General features: G+C 39.4%; 1 protein-coding gene across 3 annotated transcripts in view; it reads right to left on the minus strand.

The window, feature by feature from the left end:
* Positions 1 to 23,842, minus strand: part of Sphkap (SPHK1 interactor, AKAP domain containing) — a 140,504-nt gene that overhangs the window by 98,675 nt on the left and 17,987 nt on the right. For 2 of the 3 annotated variants that reach the window (XM_032901485.1, XM_032901483.1), the window contains exons 2-3: positions 17,068 to 17,146; positions 80 to 179 (exon numbers count right to left, since the gene is read on the minus strand). In XM_032901485.1, coding sequence (XP_032757376.1) covers positions 80 to 179; positions 17,068 to 17,146 — 179 coding nt within the window. The remainder of the gene's footprint in view (positions 1 to 79; positions 180 to 17,067; positions 17,147 to 23,842) is intronic. The other variant, XM_032901484.1, reaches the window with a different exon arrangement.

The following is a 23,842-nucleotide window of genomic DNA, read 5'->3' on the forward strand; positions in this document are numbered from 1 at the left end:
ACCTAAGGAAGCATGCTTGAAAGGCTAACGTTAGGTGCTGCTCTGCAGGCAGGAAGAACCTGTGATGAGCAAGGGTTACCTTCTTACAGGCCGTGATGGAGCCAGCCAGGCTGCCTGCTGCACTGCTGGTGATCTGCTGTGGCTCCGAGTCCTCGTGCATCAGTGGTGACTCCACGTTGCTGTGTGCCCCAAACACAGAAGAAAGAGAAAGAGGTCAGTGCAGGGACTCACCTCTCTCCTTAGCTAAGGCAGAGCAAATCACATACTGCATGCCATCTCATCCTTTTTTTGCTAACTGCATTCAACACAGCCAGTCCTGCTCAAACTGGCATTTCCTTGTTGGCCTCGCTTTGGGAATTGAAAAGAGGATGAACAGTCGTATTATGAACAGAAAGCTGCAAGCCATGGCTTCTCACCGTGCTTAGACGGACACAGTCCCATCTAGCTGACTTCTGACAATGTTAGCTGCTTTTCTTAAGCAGGTTTTAAGACCGAATAAAGCCTTCTCTCTTGTCACATTAATTCAGCTCTGCCAAGCCAAATAAAATACTTCTCTCATTTTTTTTTCAAAATGAATGTAAAAAATAATTTTAGCCAGAAATGTGGTACGACACGACACCAGAAAGAATATGAGTTGAGCAAGGGCCAGCTACCCCCTTAGCCTCTCTCTGGTGGCAGAATGTCCTTCAACCTGTCTGCTTCTAAGTTTTGAAATGCTTCCCTATGTCTGTATCAAACCTTGCTGGGTTTGTCTATGAACAACAAGGCACACAGAGTTTTCAAGGTTTAGAGTTACTGTGACATTTTTAAGAGATGATTAAAAACTGAAGGTTTGAATTTTTTTTCATTATAAAATTGACAGTAGGAAATTAAACCCCCTTTAAAGGCTAAAAGGTCCTGTGAAGCTTTATAAGCATTTTAAATATCATTTTCCTTCTGAAAAATATGACAATTTGGAATCGGAAGACATCATCATGTCTTAAGTCAAGTGCTTGGCTATGATTGTTGTTCATCACATAGAATACATACTTTATTAGAGAGTTGCTTTTGAAATATCTAATGGCTTCATATGAAATTTTCTGAGATGTAGATATCTTTTCTTTAAATCAATTTTTTTAAAAAGTAAATCAATTAAACAAACAGCATGTTCCCAATAGTCCCCTAGTTTTATATTTGAGATTATGAATTGGTTTTGTGAGATCAGGGTATGAGTGTAGTCTGTTGGCATTTTCACTAATTGCAGTAAATGATCGTGTTTCGAGACAATTCATCAGAAATAGCAAAGTTTCTAGAGAGTTCACACTTGTCATAGGCTACTTTCTGAATAATTGATACTCTGAGGACCACAACTCAGTCAGTAGAAAGGAAAGGGCAGCATCCACATTTTTCTTGCTTAAGGAAATTTAAGTAAATAAGGAAAAGGAAAGGAAATAGTCATGGAAGAAACACGGGGGATATGGAGGAATGGAGTAAAAGACAAATGCAAAGAAGGAATAGGAGGTAAGCATTGGTTACAAATTGTTAACACATGATCGACAAGACCATAACCCAACTAGTCTTGGCTCACTACTACTGATCTCTGAATAGAGAAAATAATGCATTTTTCCTTTTAGGAGTCACTCAAGCCCCAAGGGCAGGGATTCAGGAAGAGACCTTTGTGTCCTGTTTCTATCGTACACCCAATTTGCTTTGGTCAGCTAGTGGGTCAATTGTACCATTCATTCTAGTTCTTGGGTGCAGAGTTAAGGCATATCCCACATCTGTTTTTAATAGGGTTAAAAATCTTAGAAGGGCTGAGAAGTAAAATTGAGAAACGTCCCTGGCTCCGTATTGCTGATAAGAAAGAGTAGAGACAGCGAATCAGCAAGCCGTGACAGCTCTGGAAGGAAATTCATCTGGTAGAATGAGCCAATTAGACCTCAAGTCAGCAAGCAGGTAATATGAAAACAGGGAGTAAAATTTATGTAAATTTCAAAATTTATGTAACTGCCCACCAGGCACATACTGCTAGCCATTAGAAAACCTGATATAGTGCTCAAAAGCTTTAGAAATGTTTGCTCATCCATTAAAAGGAAGAAAGAGAAACCCTGTCCATCGATTTCTTAGTGGCAATCTCTCTCCTTTTTGACACACTTGCTGTATGTAAAGATGCATACACGAATAAAAGTTTTGTGACTGGCTTACAAGGCTCACTCTATCTGCTCAGTTAAGACAACAGAAGCAAATAACTATGTACTTGCAAACATGTTTAATTACTTCTATGAGAACTGAATGAGGAAGTAAGTGACACCACAGGTTTTACTTCAGTTTGGTGAGTGTATTACTTCACGGTGAGCATTGGGCAACCTCACCACAACGTTGGAAGCAGATATAACTCCTCATCCCCCAAATCACCACATACAGAGCTCCGAGGACATCTAACATCGACAACAAACTACAAGAAGGTCTGCCTTTTAAAATCATGCCATATGGATGTAGACTTCCAATATGTGACTTTACTGTTGCTCCGCCCCTTCCATGGCCTTTGGCTTAGAGATGAGATATTTTCGTTTTTATGAAGATTTGGTCCTCAGTCTCCATGGAGATAAAACTTAGGCTGCTGCAGAATGAGGGAAGATGGGGGTGACACGAAGCTCATGCCTTTACTACCATGAGGTTAAGTGGAAAGAGTCTCTGTCAAGGCACCCGTTACAGTTCTATACGTTCCGCTAGTGGGCGAGCCTGTAACTCTTCCTTGGGAAGTTTTCCTGTGATTTTTGACAAGTGTTGGCAATATTTACTAAGGAAGGCCAGCCTTTCAGGCTGGTCTCTGTGTGAAAGCTGCAAAATGAGTTTGGAAAGGAGATGCAAAAGCAAAACATGATGGAAAGCAGTGATTTAAAGCTGGCCCTCTATCAAGAAGTTTTCATTACACAAAAGTGTGATTTGTGTAGAAAAGAGGTATTCAGGGGCCACTGCATTGCATCCATTACTGACTCATATGCAGGGGAAGAGAAGGTCAACATCGAAGGTCCCACGATTTCCCCAGAGACAAGTACTTCATATGTAGACTTTTCAATGTATTCTGCTCAGAACTTGGTTCAGGAAACAGAACCAGCTATATGGCTCCTGGGCTCCTTAGAAACCTGAAAATTCACATTCTTCCTCATAACTATGGAATTAGGCTACAAATAAAATAACATTAAGCCAAGTGGCTTCCATGCCCACTAAGTCTGAAAAGTACCTGTCTGTCATGTTAAGTGAGGTTCATCCTAATTTGTCATGATCTTCTTTTATACATGATGTTTCCCCCCCCAGGAACATTCTTTCTAATTCTCTTCCTCTTTTCTTAACAATCCCTCCTCTATCAGTCACATCTCAACTTGTTACTCAGGTTCCTGCCTTCTCCCCACCATCCACAATCCTCAGGAATACCCTTCCAACCCCCCAGGAACACACAGACACATTTCCACTCCTTACTATTCCCACCTCTATCTATGAAGTGTGATACTCACTGTCCTCTGCGTCCCAGGAGCATCCTGAGAAACATCTTCTCCAGCACTTGTCAAGAAGGCCAGTTTATGTATAGTGTTTCTCTGTCTCTCCCTTTACAATGTGTGCTTTAAAAGTGCAGCTACCGTAGGAGCCCCAAGACAATGCTAGGCAGCGAGCAATTGCGGAGTTTGTTTGCTTCCATCTTTCTGGGAAATCAGTTAACCTCAAAAGATTAGACACAAACATGTGTTCGCATTCACTGTTTAATTTTCGGCAGCAGTGACAGATGGTCGGATAAGCCATATCTGGGAAGATAATTTAAAGTATTTCCCAGGATAGTTCTAATGAAAAATAAAAAAAGACCCTGCTGTTATTATCGTTAAACACAGTGCAAAGTCAAATGCTTTCGGTAGATTGTGAAAAATAAGATTCGCTCTGGAGTTCTCACCACGTAAAGGACACTTTTTGTAAAATGTGGTGATTATCATTTGCTGTTTGGTTGTCTCAGCCTTGTCAAGGATATGCGCTCTTGAGTTCTATACTAAATCCTCTCATCTCAATGCTGGAAGGAAATAATCCAGTCCATCTGAAGAGGTCTTGTGTGAGCAATTGAGATACTCTCGTTACTATCAATTTAAGAAAGTACTGTGATCCAGAATTATTTAGAGGAATTTAAAATATGTGTTTGCACAGCTCAAAATGAAAGGGTACTCTACTGAATGCCCTTATTTTATCCTCATTCAAAAGGATTTACATGTGAGATCAGGTACTTAGGTCAATCTTTCAAAAACTAATCTGCACTACAAGTCACGTGGTGTGCTAATATCTCTTGTTTTTATTTCCTGAACCATCCTTTAATTGGGACTTGATTTTGGTTTAAATTAAGTTTTAGTCTGACTTCTGTGAGCATTCTTTTCAGCTATGCCTGGACCTTGGTCTACTAAGTCTTATATTAATAATAAACCCTGCCACAGTTTAGCAAGAAGTTTCCTATATTGGGTTCTTGACCAGCTCTCAAATCCGTTCACCCTTGATGCTGTCCTTGGCCTGTTTTAGCAAGTACACTCAATTCAGTTTCGCAGACTCCTCCCATCCTTGATATTCCTTCCTAATACTTGCACTTTCAGTGGCTCTTTTACCTGGCTTCCTGTCTATAAATTTCCACTTAGTATATTTAGAGCTAAGTCCAAATCTGTACTCATATCACTTGTACATATTATAATGGCTTTCATAAAATCTGCCTTGCCAATTACAGCTATCTGTTGCAAAAACAAATCTGTTTTCATGATAGTTTCTAGTTTTATTAACCAGGCAAGACTTTGTGTACTCTTTAATTTAATTTTGTGCCCATGTGTATTCCCTGTCCCTTCACTACTTCAGTTTGGAGGTATCCATGCAAATTGAGTTCTTCATCAATCCAGCTGTGGTTGAACAGCCTATTGAATACACATGAAATGTAAGAGTTTAATAAATTTATCAGAGGAACCCATTAGTCAACCTTGAACATATTTGGAGATCATCTCTTATGTATCCTGTTTCAATATTGAAAGGTTTTCGGGTTAATATATAGAAATCCATCAATGGAATCCACTATGTAAACAAACTCAAGGTTGGGGGAACACACAATCATCTCATTAGATGCTGAGAAAGCATTTGACAAAATTCAACACATCTTCATGTTAAAAGTCTTAGAAAGATCAGAAATTTAAGGCCCATACCTAAACATAGTAAAAGCAATATACAGCAAACCAGTAGCCAACATCAAACTAAATGAAGAGAAACTTGAAGCAAACCCACTAAAATCAGGGACTGGACTAGGCTTCCCCTCTCTCCCTACTTATTCAATATAGTACTCAAAGTCCTAGTCAGAGTAATCAGACAACAAAAGAAAGTCAAAGTGATACAAGTTGGCAAGGAATCAAAATATAACTATTTGCAGATGATATGATAGTATACTTAAGTGACCCCAAAAGTTCCACCAGAGAACTCCTAAACCTGATAAACAACTTCAGCAAAGTGGCTGGGTATAAAATTAACTCAAACAAATCAGTAGTCTTCCTCTACTGAAAGGATAAACAGGCTGAGAAAGAAATTAGAGAAATGATATCATTCACAATAGTCACAGGTAACATAAAATAACTCAGTGTGACTCTAACCAAGCAAGTGAAAGATCTGTATGGCAACAACTTCAAGTCTCTGTAGAAAGAAATTGAAGATCTCAGAAGATGGAAAGATCTCCCATGCTCGTAGATTGGCAGAATTAATAGAGTAAAAATGTCCATTTTGCCAAAAGCAATCTACAGATTCAAAGTAGTCCCCATCAAAATTCCAACTCAATTCTTCATGGAGTTAGAAAGATAAATTTGAACTGGGAAAGGGGATAACATAATGTAAATAAGAAATACTCGTTAAGAAAAAAAAGAAAAAAAAGAAAAAGAAAGAGAAATTTGCAAATTCATTTGGAATAACAAAAAACCCAGGATATCGAAAAGTATCTTCAATAATAAAAGAACTTCTGAGGGAATCACCATCCCTGACCTCAAGCTGTATTACAGAGCAATCCTGACAAAAACTGCATGGTATTGGGAGAGAGACAGGCAAGTAGATCAGTGGAATAGAATTGAAGACCCAGAAATGAACCCACACACCTGTGGTCACTTGATTTTTGACAAAGGAGCTAAAACCATCAAGTGGAAAAAAGATAGCATTTTCAACAAATGGTGCTGGTTCAACTGGAGGTCAGCATGTAGAAGAATGCAGATCTACCCATTCTTATTGCCCTGTGCAAAGCTTAAGTCCAAGTGGATCAAAGACCTCCACATCAAACCAGATACACTCACACTAATAGAAGAAAAAATGGGGAAGAGTCTTGATCATGTGGGCACTGGGGAAAATTTCCTGAACAGAACACCAATGTCTTATACTCTAAGATCAAGAATGGACAAATGGGACCTCATAAAACTGCAAATCTTCTGTAAGGCAAAGGACATTATCATTAGGACAAAATAGCAACCAACAGATTGGGAAAAGATCTTTACCAAACCTACATCCTATAGAGGGCTAATATCCAAAATATACAAAGAACTCAAGAGGTTAGAGTCCAGAGAATCAAATAACCCTATTTAAAAATGGGCTGCAGAGATAAACAAAGAATTTTCAGCTGAGCAATATCGAATGGCTGAGAAGTACCTAAAGAAATGTTCAACATCCTTTGTCATCAGGGAAAAGCAAATCAAAACAACCCTGAGATTCCACCTCACACCAGTCAGAATGGCTAAGATCAAAAACTCAGATGACAACAGATGCTGGCAAAGATGTGGAGAAAGAGGAACACTCCTCCATTGTTGGTGGTATTGCAAGCTGGTACAACCACTCTGAAATTAGTCTAAAGGTTCATCAGAAAATCGGATATTGTACTACCTGAAGATCCAACTATACCACTCCTGGGCTTATATGCAAATGATGCTCTAACATACCATAAAGACACATGCTCCACTATGTTCACAGCAGCCTTATTTATAATAGCCAGAAGCTGGAAAGAACCCAGATGTCCTTCAACAGAGGAATGAATACAGAAAATGTGGTACATCTACACAATGGAGTACTACTCAGCTATCAAAAACAATGACTTCATGAAATTCATAGGCAAATGAATGGATCTAGAAAATATCATCCTGAGTGAGGTAACCCAATTACAAAAAAACACCTATGGTATGTACTCACTGATAAGTGGATATTAGCCCAAAATTTCAAATAACCAAAGATAACAATCCACAGATCACATGAAGCTCAGGAAGAAAGATGACCAAAGTGTGGATGCTTCAGTCCTTCTTAAAAGGGGGAACAAAAATATTCATAGGAGGAGATATGGAGACAAAGTTTGGAGCAGAGTCTGAAGGAATGTACATTCAGAGCCTGTCCCACCTGGGGATCCAGTCAAATATATATATATATATATATATATATACAGCCACCAAACCTAGACAATATTGCTGATGCCAAGAAGTGCATGCTGACAGGAGCCTGATATGGCCATCTCTTGAGAAGTTCAGTCAGAGAATGACAAATACAGAGGCAAATGCTAGCAGCAAACCATTGAATTGAGAACGAGGTCCCCCTTTGAGGAGTTAGAGAAAGGATTGAAGGAGCTGAAGGGGCTTACAACCCCATAAGAAAAACAATACCAACCAACCATAGTTCCTAGGGACTAAAACCACTACCCAAAGTGTACACATGGACAGACCCATGGCTCCAGCTGCATATGTAACAGGATGGTGTGCACCAACGGGAGGAAAAGCCCTTGGTCCTGCCAAGGCTGCACCTCCAAGTGTAGGGGAATGTCAGGGCAGGGAGGCAGGGAGAGGGGGTTGTTAGGAAGGGGGAGGGGGATTGGAGGCTTATCAATAGGAACCCAGGAATAACATTTAAAATATAAATAAAAATATCCAATTAAAAAAAAAGAAAACAGAAAGGTTTTCAAATATCGGAAGAATGACATATAGACATTCCTTTGATATCATATACCAATGGAATAATAATAACAATAAAAATTCTAATAGAAGCAAGTAAATCAACACCTTACTATCCATTGTCACTAGGAAGTATAAACAATATTATAACCTTGTGATGCATTATTAAAGGACAAAAGGCATTCCCTTGTCCAAAAAAAATATCCATGATGTTTCTTATCATTTTTGTCCTTGGATCACATAGAGTGTGGCTGCAGAACCAAGCTTGGGTACCAACTTTGTGCAGTGCTTGGTGATGACAATAGGAGATGACAACAGGTGGCTTATTATTAATCATAAAACACGTGGGCTCTTCTTGGGAGAGATAATGGCCACAAATTAACTATGCTCTAATTCAATCTCAGCCACTAGGTAGCAGATAAAGAACAAAGGCTTGATTATAGTCTTGTTACTTCCTTTGAAATATAATTTGTAAAGCCAACAGCTAGTAATTTCTCCGTTTTCAGTACTACTTGTACTTAAGTCTTTCATACTGAGAACTGTGTTGAATATTGTATAATTAAAGCTTTGTATTTGGAGATCTCAAAATCTCTCAGCTCTGTCTGTCCGTAATCTGAAAATAGATCTTAATTAGATGCTAGGCAAAATGACTGCATTACAGTAGGACATACAACCAACCATGACTGTTCAGGTATGAAAACGGTTGTGCTTTCTCATGCTGCTGTGGGTAGTGCACGGTGATAGAGAGCTTCACAGAGCAGGTTCTGTGTGACAGATCCAGGGCTTTGCAGACTCACGCTATGTCTGCCAACCCGGAGATGACAGACAACATACACACAGCTGCAATCACTACTGTGCAGATTTTTAGATTTTAGCGTTTTAACATTGCTTCAAAATCTCTGGCTTCACCAAGATCATAAAATGGAATTTGGAAACAGTACCACCTTGCTCAGAGAAGGGGTCCAGTCAGAGCACCTAAAGACTTGGCTCTTTTCCTATTAACTAGAGTTATGGGGGAAATTCTTCTCTTCTAGGGTTTGCTTTAATCTTATATAACTCAAACACCAGGTCACTGCAGATGACAAAAATATACTGTAATCAAGTCACGACTGATCAATCAGGGCTACAGAACAGACTTGGGGAGCTGAACTGTGACCCTAAAGGGGTGCTGCACAGCATATTTAAAGGTTAAGGTCATAAAGTATAAGGGACATGGGGGAACTGTAGCATTGTCTAATCATATTTTCTCATAAGGAATAGAGCAAGTAAGGAGTTTCCATCAATCAGCATAGGAGTAGCTTCCTGGACAGGGAAACATGAACTTAGTTTGACCCTGACAGCAAGATGGAGAAGTTGTCCTTGAGATGTCTGGACTCAGACAACTGCTTCTTGAAAATAGAGACTGTTCAGCTATTGGTAAGTCCTAGGGCCCGGGACCTTAAATTTAGTTTCTCCCTATGATTAAATGGAGTCTAAAATTGAAATAGTAGCACAGCATCAGTCTTTTGTTTGTTCCCAACACTTTCAAAACATGTGCTACCAATGACATGTTCAGAAACATGAACTAGTGACATTAAGACAGCAAGTTGACATTACCGTTGCTAAGTTAATTTTTCATGAACGGGTTATGTATACAGGGATGGCACTGGATGCTTACTGTATGAATACAATAGGAGCTATAAAACTACCAAATGTTCACCTTTAAAAGTAGTGTTCCAGCTCCAAAGATTAAGTATATTGGATATAAGACTTCATTCACCTGCATCAGACCTTAGTCCGGATGAACTTAGAAAGCTCTTCATGAACACCAACTTAGTTCCCTCCTGCTCAGTACTTCTATTAAACTACCCAGGCAAGAGCCTCTTTGGGTTATGTAACTCTCCATCATACCACCCTCTTCCTCCAAAGTTTCCACTTTCTCAGTGTTTGTACCCCATGGGATAGTTTACTTAGATACTTGGTTATGCCTACTCGATAGATAGGAAGTTGAGTATTAATGTATAAGCGAATGTTATGGTGCTGTCAAATGATGGTCTTAGATTTATTCTGCTGCTCCCAACATTGTGTAGTACCCATCTTTTCTGTTCTTGTTATCAATCCTTCTCAGTCTTTGCTGCTATGACAAAGCTAAGTGAGTTCAAATATGGCCAGTTCTCAGAGCCCCAGTGTTCAAGAAATCTACCCATAACTGTTACTCAAACCTTGCTAATTTTTTTGTTTTACTTTTATTTTCTTTATTTACATCTCAAATACTGCTCCCCCATCCCCACCTCTCAGTTCTTCCCCCATCCTTCCTTCCCTTCACCTCTGAGAGGGTGGCCCCCCTGGGTGTGCTCCCACACTGCCACATCAAGTTTCTACAGGATTAGGAGCATCCTTTCCCACTGAGGCCAGACAAGGCAGTCCTCTGCTATATATGTGCCTGGGGCCTCGCACCAGCCCATGTATGCTCTTTGGTTGGTGGCTTAGTCTCTGGAAGCTTTCAGGGGTCCAGATGAGTTGACATAGTTGGTCTTCCTGTGGGGTTGTTATCCCCTTCAGTTCTTTCAATCCTTGCCCTAACTCTTCCATAGGGGTCCCTGACCTCTATCTCAGACTTGGCTGTGGGTATCTCCATTTCTTTCAGTCAGCTTCTGGGCAGAGCCTCTCAGCAGACAGCCATGCTAGGTTCCTGTCTGTAAGCACAACATAGCATCAGTGATAGTGTCAGAGATTAGTGACCATTTGTGGGATGATCCCAAGTTGGGCCAGTCCCTGGGTAGCCTTTCTTTCAGTCGCTGCATTCCTTTTAGACAGGAAAAAATTTGGGTAAAAATATTTGTAGGAAGGTTATTGTTTCCATCCCTCCACTGTCTGGCTACTGGAGGGGGTCTCTTCAGGCTCTATATGTCCATTGTTGGGCATTTTGGCTAAGGTCACCCCATTGAGTCCTAGGAGACTCTCCCATCCCAGGTCTCTGGGACTTCCTAGAGATTCCCCCTGCTCCCCACTTCCAGCAGATGAATATCTCCATTCATTCCCTTGACTCTCTAGGCTTCTCTCCTGTCTTTCTCTGTACCTGATCCTGTACCCCCTCCCACGATTCAGGTATTAAACCAAGAACGTCATGAGTTTTGCAGGCAAGTAGATGGAACTAGAAAATCTCATCCTGTGTGAGGCAACCCAGACCCAAAAGACACGCATGGTATGTACTCACTGATAAGCGGATATTAGCCATAAAGTACAGAATACCCATGAGACACCCAGAGACCCGAAGAAGTTAAATAAGAAGGAAGGTCCAAGTGAGGATGCTCAAACCTTTCTAATATTTAGATTTTTTTCATCTCACCTGTAGAATGCAGATGCCATGGACTGCTCTGGTAGCTTGATAAGATCGTTTACTGTAAAGCTACAATACCATACCTGCTGGGCACAGGAGAACACTCAGACTGAAGCTGAGAAATTCTGCTGCTCTAATCCCTGAAGATTTGTTCAGCCCAGAGGCCTCCTTTTAGGCTTTCATTCAGTTGGAAAATACAACATCTGCAGACTTTCACAGCTCACACATAATTAATTTTGTCTTTAGGTCCGAGTATTCAAAATATTCAGATAGGCATTTCTGTATGTAGGGAGATTGATGGGCATTATCATGATGCCATAAATGAAGACTCCCAAAGGTCTTCGAAAGACCAAAAAACACAAGAGATTTCAATTAGTCTAAGACTATAAAAATGTGGCCTGTGTTAGGCACAGAGCATTTTGTCTATCAATATGGAAGAATAATTATAATAAACCAAATCATGGATTTCAAGAAAATTCATTAGAAGGTGAAAACCTGAATTTTTTAAAAAACAGATGCTTCTGGAGAACAGATGTTGTTTTACAAAAAACAATGCTACTTCAACTGGCAAAACAAATCAATAAGATTACTTCAATGAATATGTCACAATTATTTTTCTAAGGTAGCTTGTGCCTTTTCATTTTGTGTTCCTGTTTTCCCTGTATATTTATCTATTTTTTGGCAGAATCTTTCTCCCAGAGATCCTGGAAGAAAGGTGTCTGAATTTCTGCCTCATTTAGCATAAGCACCATGTCTCGCAACTGAGAGGGAGCATTCTGGCTGGAGAGAAGACACAGGAGGGCTGAGCCTTGCAGGGAGTGGAGGAGGAGTGACAAATGTGTTGGGGGAGAAGACAGATGTGGACCATTCCGATATGTCCAGTGATTTTAAATCTGGCATTTAGATTTTAAGAAATAATTGTTAATAACTAAGAAAAAATGCACTTTTTATAATTCAAAATAGGAATTATGCCATTGGTGAAAACGGTATGCATTTGTATTGTTTCCATTCATGGCTTTTCTGGAAAACCATCTGTATAAGCTATCCCTCCCCCCAATTTACCATATTCTTGCCTCTTACCTATGTGTGGTGGTTTTAAGATGACCCCCATAGTTTTTGGACATTTGCATACTTGACCGCCAGTTAGTGATTGTTTGATATGTTGGAGACTTAGCCTTGCTGGAAGGGGTATGACAGTGGGGTTGGCCTTTATAGTTTTAAGGACATTTGTAATGAGCGCTCTTTCTCTGTTTCCTGTTTTTGGATTGAGATGCGAGCTGTTTGCTTCAGGAGCAGGTCTGTCTGATACCACACTCCCTAATGTGATAGTCAAGGTCTCTAACCATTTAGAACCGTAAGCTCCACGGAAAATTTCCTCTATAAGCTGTCCTGGTCATAGTTTTAAATCACAGCCATAGAAAGATAATGAATGAGCTATGCACGCCAGTTTTAGAAATATATTTTAAGCCATGTCTGATGACACATGCCTTTAATACCAACACTCTGGAGGCAGAGACAAGTAGATCTCTCTGAATTCAAGACCAGCCTACTTCACAAAGATGAATTTCAGGCCATCCAAGGCTATGTAGTTTGATCCTGACTCAAAAACAAACAAACAAAAAACCAAAAACCTTATAAAAACTATATATCTTAGAAGAGTGACAAAATTTTATGCCAGGAGACATTTAACTGATTATTTTTAATTGAAAAACTTGAAATATAGCATTATGATCATAAATAGATACATTGACGATGTTTGTGTGCACCTATCAAGATAATTCTCTTTTCCTTCTAGAATGCCACGGGGAAGTGCTCCACGTTAAAAAAGCAGGGTTGACATATAGAAGGGAAGGGGGATGAGTTAGGGGGATGTTGGCCTGGAAACCACGAAAGGGAATAACCATCGAAATGTAAATAAGAAATACCCAAGTTAATAAAGATGGGGGAAAAAAAGCAGGGTTGAAGGGAAAGTACAACTCTAACTATTAACACAAGAATGTTATTTTTTAAACACAAGACGTTTCTGTGCCTAGAAACTCATCATAGTGCTACATTTTACTTCTCAAAGAATTGTAGGTTCTTGTCATAGACTACAAAGTCCTATCCATTTGGACTGCATGCCATTTCTGTGACTTTGCCTCCTTCAGAGTCTCCCCCTCTGACACTCTGTCCACACTAAGGTTCTTACTCTTCCTGGAAGAGTCTAGATACCCCTGCTGTGCAGAGCCTTCTCTAGGTTTTTCCACTGGGGATGTGCTCTGCATAGAGAGTTGGCATATCTCAGGTTACTGCCTGCTTCAGGCCCTTTCCACATTCTCATGGAGGCTTCTCCCACCACTGTGGCTACTGTACTTTCTCCTAGTGTCCCCATCTCTGGCTCAACTTTATCCTACTCTATCCTAGGTGTAACAAACTCTTTTATAATGTATTTATTTCCCATGTCATTATTCATTATGTTCACCTCTTGCATTGCAGATTATAAACTATATAAACATGGTTATCTTTGTTGGGTTCTTGTCATGTGTGAGTCTCAGGTAAAGACCAATACTTGAGGATTAGCAGGACTCAGTAATTATGCATCAAATCAAACAGTGAGTTGAAGAATAAATACATGTACAGTTTTGTACAGAAGGATGAAAAAGTTAATAGTAGTTGCATATGGAAATGGCTCTGGTGCTTTCTTTCTTGTTCCTGGCTATATTCCCTCCACGTTTGCAATCTATTGTTTTATGGTCAGAGAAGGGCTCTCGGTTTGAACTGGGGAATAAGAAGATATTTAAAAACTTAGGAGTCAAAAGAATGAGAAAGGAACAATTGGTGTTCACAATTCTCATGAATTATCTGATTAGTAAATAACTTTGCCTTTCAAATGTAATGATATTTCTGACATATAAATACACATTATTATTTTCATGATCAGGTCTCATAGGTCCTACCACATTCAATATGTTTACCACAGTGAAAACGGGCCTGAGCATTGTGACTGGAAGAAACAGGAAAGCAAACAAAACCAGGAAACTTTCCTGCCTGAGACCAGAAGCTGCTTCCCACAGCAAAAGCATCAGTGTTGCTGGGGAGAAACCCATTACCCCAGGTAAGGACCTTTGAATCTGCATCTTGCCTCGTTTGCGTCTCCCTCCCGAGATTTCTGGATTATATCACAGTTGTCTATGTCCATGAGTAATGGAATGAAGTTAAACTCAGAGAGTGACCTGGACGGATTGACTGTGAACAATGAGACCAGAGGAACTGCAGCTCTCAGAGACTGCTTGGTGGCAGTACTGTGTAAAATAACACTGTGTCACAAATAGAGTTTTTTAAAAGATTGAATCCTAATGTGTAAGATTACCAGCCCTAATGGCTTCATTTTTTCTTCATTATCATAATGAGCTCAGGACTTTACCTGAATTCTTTGTTGGGCACATGAGAATGTTTTATAAAAATGGCCAAAGCTGGTAGGAAGGTTATCAGAAAGCATTACAATTGCACTTTGGAATGATTTAGAACAGATTTTAAGGAAAGACTGGGGAATAACCTTGGGCTAGTGGTTCTGCACTCAGACTTTGGGATACATATTAGCGTTCCATGATTTTCTTTATAAAATATGCCTCTTTTACAGTTATGGGTTGCTTTCTCAAGGTTCAAGAAACTCAGCTTCCTCCTTAAAAATGCACTTTAGTTTAATATTTTAAAAAGGCACCGTTTGTTAAATGTCAAAAAGGAGTACAAATAGGAAAATAAACTTAAAATAGAAGAGGGATATATCAAAAGCAGCAAGAAGAGTATAAGTAGAGTGCACATATGTAAATTCTATGGATTTGGAGGCAGGACTTACATACACTATTATGGTGTTGTATGGGGGCACTTTCAAAGCCTTGAAATTCTGCTGTGTTATTTCTATTCAACTCTATACTACCTACCCACGGATTTTAAGTTTATAAATCTGTGTTCTCAAATTGCTTCTTAATTTGAACTACATTTTGGAATCAAGAATTTTGAAACACGTTTAAATTAGATGATTTTTTTTGTTTTCTTTGTTTTTCTTTTGTTGCTTTGTTTTGTTATAACAGAGGGCTTTGTAACTTATCTGGATAGCTACTTATATAGTTAGAAAAGAATCGATCATTGATCATTTTTTCCTTCTCTATGGCAAAACTATCTGTACAGTAATCATGATTCAGTAAATACATCTTTGCCTATCAACATCAACGCCTGTCAATTGCCATAAGGCAGTTCCATTTGTGCTTAAGAGAGGTTTACAATTTAAATGGGAGTGAGTTAGAATTGCCAAATTTTATCTTTAAATGTATGATAGTTCTGAATATGGAAAGAGTACTTGACTCGCCATGAGATCCCATGAAAGACAACAGTGCCTCTAACTCGTCGTCATCCTTCCATAAATGTGATAGGTTCAATCATGACATCACATTAGCGATTTTTCTTTTAGTGTTCAAGTAAGTTGAATATTAAAAACAAAGTCTTAATTTCAGTTTCATTTCTTTGGGTGAGGGGTATTTGAAAACCAATACTCCTAAAATACGAGTGCCGGTGGCAGTATCAGATATACAGGGATAATCTATATGGACTCCAAGCAAACATTTACATTGTACATTTTTATTTATTTATTTTAGAGCACACAAAATATCTGCATATCCTAATTGCAGTATTGATACCTTGAGGAGTAACAGGAAAAATGTGTAAAAATAGCCACGAACTAAAAGCCTTCTGAAGGAGAAGAGTCACAGTCCACTTTAATAAGTCAGATTTCGTCATTTCTTCTCTGTGGAGGGTGTAGAGCATTATGGTATAGTGTGTGCTTAAAAACTTGAATTGGGCTCCCAGTTGGCTTTCATTGCATTGACCTTGGGAATAACATTTATTCTTGTTGAGATATTTGATCTTTGCTAAATGAGACTGATGTTAATTACTTTATAATATCCATTGTTAGTGCAAAAAGGCAACCTCACTGAAAAATAAGCACACTTCATCGAGAACCTGTTCAACTCATTGGGACAAGACTTTTACGGTTGTCAATTTGTCATCCTGGTGTCATGGCAGAGTAGGTGCTGTTAGCCTGTTATATTCGTAAGGACACTGAGTCACAATTTGTGTTTGCTCATGTCGTTACTCATAAAGCTGAGTCTACAGGAACCTGCCTCATAGTCTTCCCTAGACTCCCAGATGTCCTCACATGGTATCCTGCCATACAGAGCTGTTTCTGATAGGATTTTCTGATTTTATTAAACTTTTGGGTTTAGAGAAAAGCAATGCAGAGGGGGATTAAGGATTGGAACGGAAAGCTACCTTCAGGGTTCCAATCGGGATGGGAGGTAGGTCACCACTAAAAACAGCAACGGGTGTGGCCTTGCGTGAAGATGCAGCAGAAAGCAACCCTACTTTAAGTTCTGCCTAAGTAACGTTCTGACCGCCTGTCTATTCACGATATTGAAATGTCTCCTAATACCTTTGAGCCCTTTAAACTGGAAGAAGGCAGGAAGACACTGAGTGATGGAACATAAGGGTTCACAGTATTGAAGTATTTCCTAATGCCTTACAATCTTCTAAGCTGGAAAAGGGCAGGGCACTGAAGGGATAGAACACAGGGGTTAAATGTGACAGCAAACAAGAGGCCAGGTGCATGCCATGGTTTACGTGTCCACAACTGTGCCATCAACCAGTACGTCTAGAACTTTAGGGTCAAAATATTCAGCTATGTACCCTGGGGCCTCATGGGTACTGGCATTAAGAAGACCCTGATCATCACTTGGCATTTTGATCCCCTTGATCCCAGGCCCCACAACCAACCTGGATTCTTGGCAGTGTCTCTTGACCGGCGGGGCAGCAGAAAGGCAGGTAGCAGAGTTTGGTTCAACTACCCACATGGCTGATGGAGAGGACCACACCCACCATAAAGGGGTTAGAAACACCAGCAGATTTGGAGAGGAAGCCAGAGAAGAGAGGATAGGGGGGAAAAAAAGAGAGAAGTTTTAGTATCATTTAAGAGGAAAGAAAGATTCACAGCATGCCAGTTTTTGCACATCAGTGGCTAAATGGGCATGGTCTAGCAAATACTTTACAATTCAGCAAAGGGTCTAGGGAGTCTAGACATTTGCTTGTATGCCATCTGACGTTGGTTGGCTTGGGTCACAATGGATTTGTCCTTGTTCATCACACCTTCATTCATCAGAAATCACTTTCATTTTGCAGGTAAGAACTTCAGGCCTTCCCAACTCTTGTTATATGCACTCTCCCTGCCCCAACTGTATTTTAAGAGACTAATAAGGCAATATATCATTTTACACGTTTATTCTTTGAAAGATGTAGTTAAGGTTTGCATGTAATGAATGCATGTAAGCTCAAGTTACTTTTGGAATGCAAATTAATAGTATATGGCTTTAAATCTCAGTACCATGACATTACTGTAACTATGAAGGGAAAATACATATGGCTGTAAGTATCTATCCAGCCTAGCTGGAGGTGAAAAGAAACTGTCAGTAAAATAATATTTATCTTATTGCCTCATAGCCACTGGTAACTCATTAGAATACAAAACGATTTTATTTTGGGAGTGAAGCTAGCAAAGCCATACCAGAGACCTCACAGCAGGAAACCCTGGTGTGGGACAGAGAGAGACAAGTATGGACGAGTGACCATCTTTGGTGAGATGAAAATACCTTCATTTACTCTTGCAGGATATTTTAATGGAGCATAGAATTTTAAACTAGCAATTAGTCTTTTTGACACATTCAAAATATCACCTGTTTGCTTTGGTGAAGTTGGCCATCAATCTAACTGTTGCTTTTGAAGTTTTAAGGTCACAGATCTTTTTTACTGACTCTGACTTAAAAAGATCTTTTAAATATGTGCTTAATCTGATGGTACTTGCTCATAAGTCCTTTTTATACTGTCTATTCTTCTGTTCTTTTGATAAGTTTCAAATATTTATTGGTACGTTTCAAGTATTTATTAACATGCTAAAGCTATGGATTATCAGGTAAAAGAGTACTTGTTTCTCTTACAGAAGACCTTCATTTGCTTCCTAGCACCCAGATAGTACCTCACAACCATCTATAACTCCACTTCCAGATGATCAACACCCTCTAATGAACTGCGTAAGCAACAAGAAGATATATGTTACCAATACACACACAGGCAGGTAAAACATTTATACATGTAAACTAAAATGAATAATTCTGAAAAGAAGTATTAGCAATTTTAGTTGTTTGGGAAAAAATGATTCATTAATGACTTTGAAAAATTGGGGGAAGGGGGCAGGGACATCCTCATGGAGGCAGGTGTTGGGAGGATGTATGGGATGGGGAACAGTCAGAGGGTGGACCAGGAGGGGGATAAAATCTGCAGTGTAAGAAAAAAGATTAAATAAAATTATATATATAATTATATAAATTATATATATATATATATATATATATATAATTATATAATTCACAGGCATTTAACAGTTACCTGATCATGTCAGAAAGGACATAACTAGAAAGAACAACAGTGCGTAGGCTGTAAGGATGGAAAAAATGTCAGATGAAGGAGAGTGAGGAATATTTGTGACCAGAGAGCAAAAAAGAGAGACTTAGCTTGTTGACTAAAAAGTTTTTCAGAGATAATAGTGGTGCAACAAGGAAGGCAACAGACACAATCTAGCCTAAAGTTACAGCAGCGTCATACCATAGCACTAAGCTCTAACAAAAACAATAACGTCAACAGCAAGGTTAGTCGCTATCTAGATTAAGTAGTGGTTTTATGTAGCTTAAGTATTCTCTATCAGGATTACTTAGGATCAGAAACGTTTTGGTATTTAGACATTTTTGGGGGGATTAGAATATCTGCATACACCTAATGTCTGATCTTAGACATAGGTCCCTAACCTAAACCAGGGTTTGTTTGCTTTGTGTAGAACTAGTACACACAGCCTAAAGGCAGCATTATACAATATTTTCAGTGTTCCTGATCTCAACTGCAACTGCCACATGTGGTCAAACATCAACTATCCCCTTGTGGTAGTTTGTCAGTACTCGAAAGTTTTGGGCACTGAAGTCTAGGATTTGCATTTATAATCTGGACAACCTCGTCTTGCACGCCAAATTTGAGAAGTCAGTCAGTTCATTTCCATTTTACAAGAAGATTTTTGGCAGTGGTAGTCCCACAGCTCATATTTTTATTATTTTTCCATTTATTTATGTATTCATTCATTCATTCATTCATTCATTCACTTTATATCCTGATCATTGCCCCCTACCCTACCTTAGATTTTTAAATGTGAGCCTTTTCAAATAATATTCTGCATTGTTCCTTAAAATCAAATAATTGTCAGAGTATGCACCATAGTTTTAGTTTGAAAAGTATACCTTGCATATATACGTAGCACATAGCATATTTCTTCTAAAATAAAGCAGGCAATTCCAATCGAATGGGACTCATGGGGGCTCATGTACGGGTCTGATCTAGGTCTTCTGCATATGCCATGGCTGAGTAACTAGGTGTTCTTGTTGGATTTCTTACAGAGGAAGTAGGGGCTCTCTCTGACTTTTTGCCTGTTTGTTGGACTCTCCTCCTACTACTGGTTTGCCTTGTCCAGCCTTGAGGTGATGGTATGTGCCTGGTCTTCTTGTAGTTTGTTATGCTTTGTTGGGTTGACATCCCTGGGAGGCCTGCTTTGTTCTGAGGAGAGGCAAAGGGAGATGCATAGAATGGAGAGGGGAGGTGGGAAGAGAGACCGAGGAGAGGTGATGGGGGAGATACTGTAATCTGGATATAATATGTGAAAGAAAATAAAAAATAAAATCAAATAAAGTAGGCCCTTAAAACATCAGGTAAAGAAATACAGGATGTGAATTTATTGGAAATGTTATTAAATCTTAATTTGCTTGTTAAAAATTTAATATGACACTACATAGGTTTGATTTTACTGGGGTGTTGCTATATGTCACAGACATGGAATGGGGTGGATGGAACTTTATGCAGGATCTAAATAGCTTTCAGCACAAAGGAATTTTACACTAATAGAGATTGAATAGCACACGCCTGTGCTGGAGGAGGAAACCAAGAGGTAGCTCTCACTGCAATCCTACTCTCACACTTGGTTTACAAAGCAACTTCAAACCATCAGAGTTGACCATTAAGTACAAAAATGTGGGAAAGAATAAAATCTTTCATTTCTTCATTCTCCCATGAGTTTCAATTACCTCAACACAAACTCATTTGTTGATAAATGGACGAGGTACAAATCCTCATTTGATTAGTAAAGATCTTTTCCCAATCTGTTGGCTGCCATTTTGTCCTATTGACCGTGTCCTTTGCCTTACAGAAGCTTTGCAGTTTTATGAGGTCCCATTTGTGTATTCTTGATCTTAGACCATAAGCCATTGGTGTTCTGTTTAGGAAAATTTCCCCTGTGCCTATGTGTTCAAGTCCCTTCCTCACTTTCTCTTCTATCTGGTTTTATGTGGAAGTCTTTGATCCAATTGAACTTGAGTTTTGTACAAGGAGATAAGAATGGGTTAATTTGCATTCTTCTATGTGTTAACCTCCAGCTGAACCAGGACCATTTGTTGAAAATGCTATCTTTTGCCATTGGATAGTTTTAGCTCTTTTGTCAATGATCAAGTGACCATAGGTGTGTGGGTTCATGTCTGGATCTTCAATTCTATTCCATTGATCTACCTGCCTGTCTCTTTACCAATACCATACAATTTTTTATCACTATTGCTTTGTAATACTACTTGAGGTCAGGGATGGTGATTCCCCTAGAAGTTCTTTTATTGTTGAGAATAGTTTTTGCTATCTTGAGTTTTTTGTTTTTCTAAATGAATCTGCAAATTGCTCTTTCTAATTCTATGAAGAATTGAGTTGGAATTTTGATGGGGATTGCATTGATTCTGTAGATTGCTTTTGGCAAAATGGCCACTTTTTCTATATTAATCCTGCCAATCCATGAACATGGAAATTAGTCTTGTGGTTCCTCAGAAAATTGGACATTGCACTACCTGAGGACCAAGCTGTACCACTACTGGGCATACACCCAAATGATGCTCCAACATATAACAAGGACACATGCTCCACTATGTTCATAGCAGCCTTATTTATAATAGCCAGAAGCTGGAAAGAACCCAGATGTCCTTCAACAGAGGAATGGATACTGAAAATTGTGGTACATTTACACACTAGAGACCTAGTCAGCTATTAAAAACAATGACTTCATAAAATTCTTAGGTAAATGGCTGGAACTAGAAAATATCATCCTGAGTGAGGTAACTCAATCACAAAAGAACCCACATGGTATACACTCACTGATAAGTGGATATTAGCTCAAAAGCTTGGAATACCTAAGAAAAAATTCACAGATCTTATGAAGCCCAAGAAGAAGGAAGATCAAAGTGTAGATGCTTCATTTCTTCTTATAATGGAGAAAAATACTCACAGAAGGAAATACAGGGACAAAGATTGGAGCAGGGACTGAAGGAAAGGCCATCCGGAGACTTTCCCACCTGGGAATCCATCCCATGTGCAGCCACCAAACCCAGTCACTATTGCCAATGCCAAGAAGGGCTGACAGGAGACTGATACGGGTGTCTCCTGAGAGGCTCTGCCAGAATGCTACTGATACAGATGAGGATGGTTGCAGCTAACCATTGGACTGAACAAGAGGGTCCCCAATGGAGGAATTAGAGAAAAGACTGAAGGAGCTAAAAGGGTTTGCAACCCCATAGAAAGAACAACAGTATCAACCAACCAAACCCCACCTGAGCTCCCAGGGACTTAAACAATGAGTACACATGGAGGGACCCATGACTCCAGCCACATATGTGGCCTAGGATTGCATTGTCCAGCATCAATAGGAGGAAAAGCCCTTGGTCCTGTGAAGGCGTTTCCCCAGTGTAGGGGAATGCCAGGGCATTGAGGTTGAAGTGGGTGGGTGGGAATGGAAGCATCCTCATAGAAGTAGGGGAAGGTGTGAGTGGGCATGGGAAGGGGGAAGGGGATGAGATTTGAAGTGTAAATACATAAAATATTCAAGAAAAATAAAATTATAATTAAAAAATCCTCCTTTGAGTCCTAAAGTCTAATGTTTAGGTGCATGAAGCTGACACAGAGAAAAATATATCTACATTTTCACCTCATAAAAAGTGTGGAGCAAAATTACTCCCATTCTCAAATTGTAAAGAATTTATATTTTATATTTTAGTATCTAATTAGTCTTCTAACTGTGTATCTGAAGGAAAAAAATCTTAAATAAAATAATAAAACTTTTTGTTGGGTTACTACTGACTAAATTATATTTTGACCCATGTGAATAAGTCACTTTAAAGCTATCTTACAAGTTTTACTACTTAGCCTAACTGTGAAGACCTTTAAAACAATATCTGAAAAAAAAATCTGATGACATTACTTCTTTCTGAGCGCATTTATTCCTAATAACAACGCCATTCCCTGTGTACCACCAGTCATTATCCTGGTATTCAATTACAGTTTTCTATCCCACTTACTGTCAATGATTGTGGGCTCCCTGGCATGGCTTTCTAATTGTGTCTAACAGCACCATGCTCTCTTACAGAGGATGAGACGAAGCCAGGAGACAGGCCTTGCACCTCCATCAGAGGTTAACTGAATATCTTTGCCATTCACTCGGCTGTCTTGTTTCTAAGGTAAGAATGAACTGAGTTAGTCTTCTCTTGCTTCCTAAATATAAATAATGAGAAAAACGTAACTGACATACAGGTTCTTATACATCTATGGCTTCATACACGTCCTATTCATAGAAGACTGCTATTATGGCCTGTATGAATCATAGCAACAGAAAAAAAGTGCTCTCTAAAGAGACCTCAAAATGTGCAGGATATAAATGTCCATGTTACATTTTTATAACTTTATACACTCCCAAATAACTAAGGTTTGGGAAACCTTAAGCTTTTCTTGGAGACTGCATTTCATCCTCTCTAGAGAAAGCAGAGCACGGAATTTTACCGAGGCTGAGAGAGAGCATGTTTCCTAATTATTAGGACAATAGGGCCATTGGCGCAGCAGGGCTGTGTTGCTGCCTCATTAAATGCTGCTGGGAAGAGTGAGCTGAGAGCAGAGAGGGAGCAAACCCAGCCACGGCGGTTACATAAAGACTGTCTTGCTCCTAAGGAGCTTCAGACACACTTGTCTCCATGCATAAAATATGGTCAGAGAGCCATGACGGATTTCCAAGAGAAATCCGGCGAAGCTAATATTTCTTGCAAATTATATTTGTAAACAAATGGAGCTTTCACGGGGATTACGTAGGAGGAGTGAAGTCTCAGAGTGTAGAAGTCCTCCTTCACTGTGGCTCAGGGAGGAAACAGCAGGTTGTGGGTTTATTAGCTGGTTCTAGGCGGTGTGGAATGGACTGTGTCCTATATAGAAGAGTGTGATGGTGAGAAAGGTTTTCCCTTGGGACGGATTATTTAAGCTAAGATGTTCCACCCAGGGGAACAGGATGTTTTCTTTTTCACCTACTTTGAGATGAGAGTAGTACTTGACAGGTTAGCTTGTAATCGGCCTGCACTGGTTTCCCCGAAGCCTGATGCGTGTACCTCAACTG

Source organism: Rattus rattus, chromosome 4 (genome assembly GCF_011064425.1).
Source record: "Rattus rattus isolate New Zealand chromosome 4, Rrattus_CSIRO_v1, whole genome shotgun sequence".
Lineage (NCBI taxonomy): Eukaryota > Metazoa > Chordata > Mammalia > Rodentia > Muridae > Rattus > Rattus rattus.